The sequence below is a fragment of the Leptinotarsa decemlineata genome, unplaced genomic scaffold (assembly GCF_025532065.1).
Source record: "Leptinotarsa decemlineata unplaced genomic scaffold, Ldec_3_MD MMD2_tig00078422_RagTag_RagTag, whole genome shotgun sequence".
NCBI lineage: Eukaryota > Metazoa > Arthropoda > Insecta > Coleoptera > Chrysomelidae > Leptinotarsa > Leptinotarsa decemlineata.
In genome coordinates, this window is record NW_027412747.1 from 284,453 (window position 1) to 287,055 (window position 2,603).

The following is a 2,603-nucleotide window of genomic DNA, read 5'->3' on the forward strand; positions in this document are numbered from 1 at the left end:
CCAGACAAATAGAAAAGTATATAGCAGAGCCTATAAACGTGAGTTTGCCCCTAAATCGGATTCAACCTCAATACAAAAGTAGATGGATGTTTGTAAATAATAAATGTAGGGATTTCAATGATGCATCTCAACATCAAAATTGTGAAGATCGAGTGTTTCTTCTTTTCCTTAATAGGAATTACAGATAAAAACGAGTCAAAGTCGTATTAATGAAAGTTGGTCCTCCTGTAACTTTAAAGTAGGAAACGTAACAAAGCAAAAAGTGGATTATCTTCTTTATATTCAACGAAATTCATTTTTTTGTGAAGGAAAATCAGTTTTAATCGACTTTTTTTTGGGTATTTGTTACCTTCCACAATCTGAAAAATATAAAAATTATAATGAAGAACTTTATACAAGTGTAGAAGGGCAAACTTTTTAGTTTACCCCGATAAGTTACTGCGTAAAAATCAAAGTAGTTTTCACAAAGAAAAATCTTTTATTTATCAGTAACTTGTCGTAATTAACAATTTTGCCTATCAGGAAATAATACAATACTTATCTTAACGTTTCGGAGGCTAAAATCTGTCTCCGTCTTCAGAAATGGACAGAAAAATTCTAATATATTGGCAGTAATTCCTTTTTGATTATTTATTTCTTTACTTCTTCGACAGATGTCAAATAAGTTTTGAAATATGATATTATGTCAATGTTGTTGATTGACAACTGAAACATTCGATGTAATACAGGTGCAACTGAACAATTCTGACGTTAGCTGTCAAACTGATATACAGAATATTTTTCACTGCGATAATTTCGAAGTTTTTTCCACAAATACGACTATTTCTGGTGGATCAGCCATTCACCAGTAGTTACATATCTCCTATTAGTGAGTGCGTTGTTTGTAGTGCGCAAGGACCCTCCGGACTTCTGGTGAGTGCGTTCAAACTATACTTTCACGGAACTGTTCATCGCCTACCCTTGGGATATCAAAGGGTGTGAGTTTTTCGACAGCAGTATGGAGGAAGTGTTTGACAGCCTGATGGCCAGGGATAGGGGTGAAGTAATTACTTTCATGGGTTTATTGCTTGATCGCCTGGGCCTGAGTCTATCTGAGCTGCTAAGGGGCAGCCTCGTGGCGGCAGTTCGGGAGCCCTCTGGCCCTCTACCAGGGGCCAAGGAGCTTCTCGAGCGTCCATCACGGAATATATCCTGCAGAGATACTCCCGTCGGCACCACCCTCTCTGCTCAGTCTGAAAAAAATAACGACGACAATACGATCAAGCCTCAAGAACCGGCCAACAAAAAGTGTCGCCTCCCAGAAGAGTTTCCTCCTCTTCCATCTGAACCAGTTGCTCCAGTACACAAAAATACCGGCAACAAGCCCAAAAAGATGTCAAAGCTCCGGGACGAAGCCAAGAACAACACTGCAAAGTCAGAACTCTCAACAACAGAGTCTTCCGTTGAAGGTGACAATGAAATGTTGGTTGACGACAATAGGTCTGAAATATGGATTTCGACTATACAGGGTAGCCCAAAACAGCCATCCCAAAATCTAAATCAGGTTGAAACCCCCAACGATCAGGGAACTAGCTCCCCTCTCCCTCCGCGTCCTGAGGTGCCCCAAAGCACCAGAAAAACACGCTCTCCCCCAATTGTCGTTCGCCAGAAGAACAAGTGGGTTCAATTCACAAAGCTGGCTGCCTTCCATAAGGTGAACTTCACCAAAGTAAACATAGCTGACGGCATCAAGGTACAGCCTTCTTCGGTCGAGGACTACAGGAGTATGTCCAAACTACTGGTGAGGAAAAAAATCCCCCACCACACGTATACCTTACCTGAAGACAGGCAAATCAGAGCCGTCTTCAGAGGAGTCCCGGAACATCTGGAGACCGCTGACATCGAGGACGCCTTGGTTGAAAAAGGTTTCCAACCATCATCCGTCACCAGGATGATGCGAGAAAATCCACCGCTCCCCCTGGTTTTGGTTCAAGTGAACCAAAATCAGAAGCATATTTATGACATCCGGGATCTCCTTAACGTTAAAGTTAAGGTTGAGCCCCAACACCAAAAAACACTGGTAGGGCAGTGTCACCGATGTCAGCGGTTCGGGCATAGCCAACGGAACTGCCAGCAGACACCTTCCAAGTGAGTGCAAGAAGCCACGAGCAGATCCGCACAAGTGCAATAATTGCAAGGGTGTGCATACTGCAAACTACCGTGGTTGTCCTGAGTTCCCCAGGGTTCGCAGGAGGACCAAAGTAGCTGCAAATGCCCCCCGAAATACACCCACACCTGGAAAGCATCCTGCCGGAGCATCTGACACACGCCCGGGAATGAGCTAATACAACAAAACATCGATGTTGCACTGGTGCAGGCAACCCACCTGCACAATGAACTTTTTGGTATTCCAAACTACCGTTTTTACCACAGAGAACGCGTTGGACGTGCCGGAGTTGGCATTTTTGTCAAACGTAATCTTCCTCACATACGATTGGGCATTGACTCTGATCAGTTACGTGCAACGGAAGCCGTGGGCGTTGAGCTCCAACTGAGAAGAGGTCGTCATAGACTAATCTTAGTTTACAACCGGTGGATTAGGTCCTATCTGAAAGGCAGGACAT

At 43.7% G+C, this 2,603-nt stretch overlaps 1 protein-coding gene across 1 annotated transcript; it reads left to right on the forward strand.

Moving 5' to 3' along the window:
* The first annotated feature begins 750 nt into the window (after nt 1–750).
* Nucleotides 751–2,603, forward strand: LOC141487236 (uncharacterized). Its single transcript, XM_074186081.1, has one exon. It carries the CDS (start codon nt 998–1,000, stop codon nt 2,129–2,131), a length of 1,134 nt encoding a protein of 377 aa, XP_074042182.1. The 5' UTR covers nt 751–997; the 3' UTR covers nt 2,132–2,603.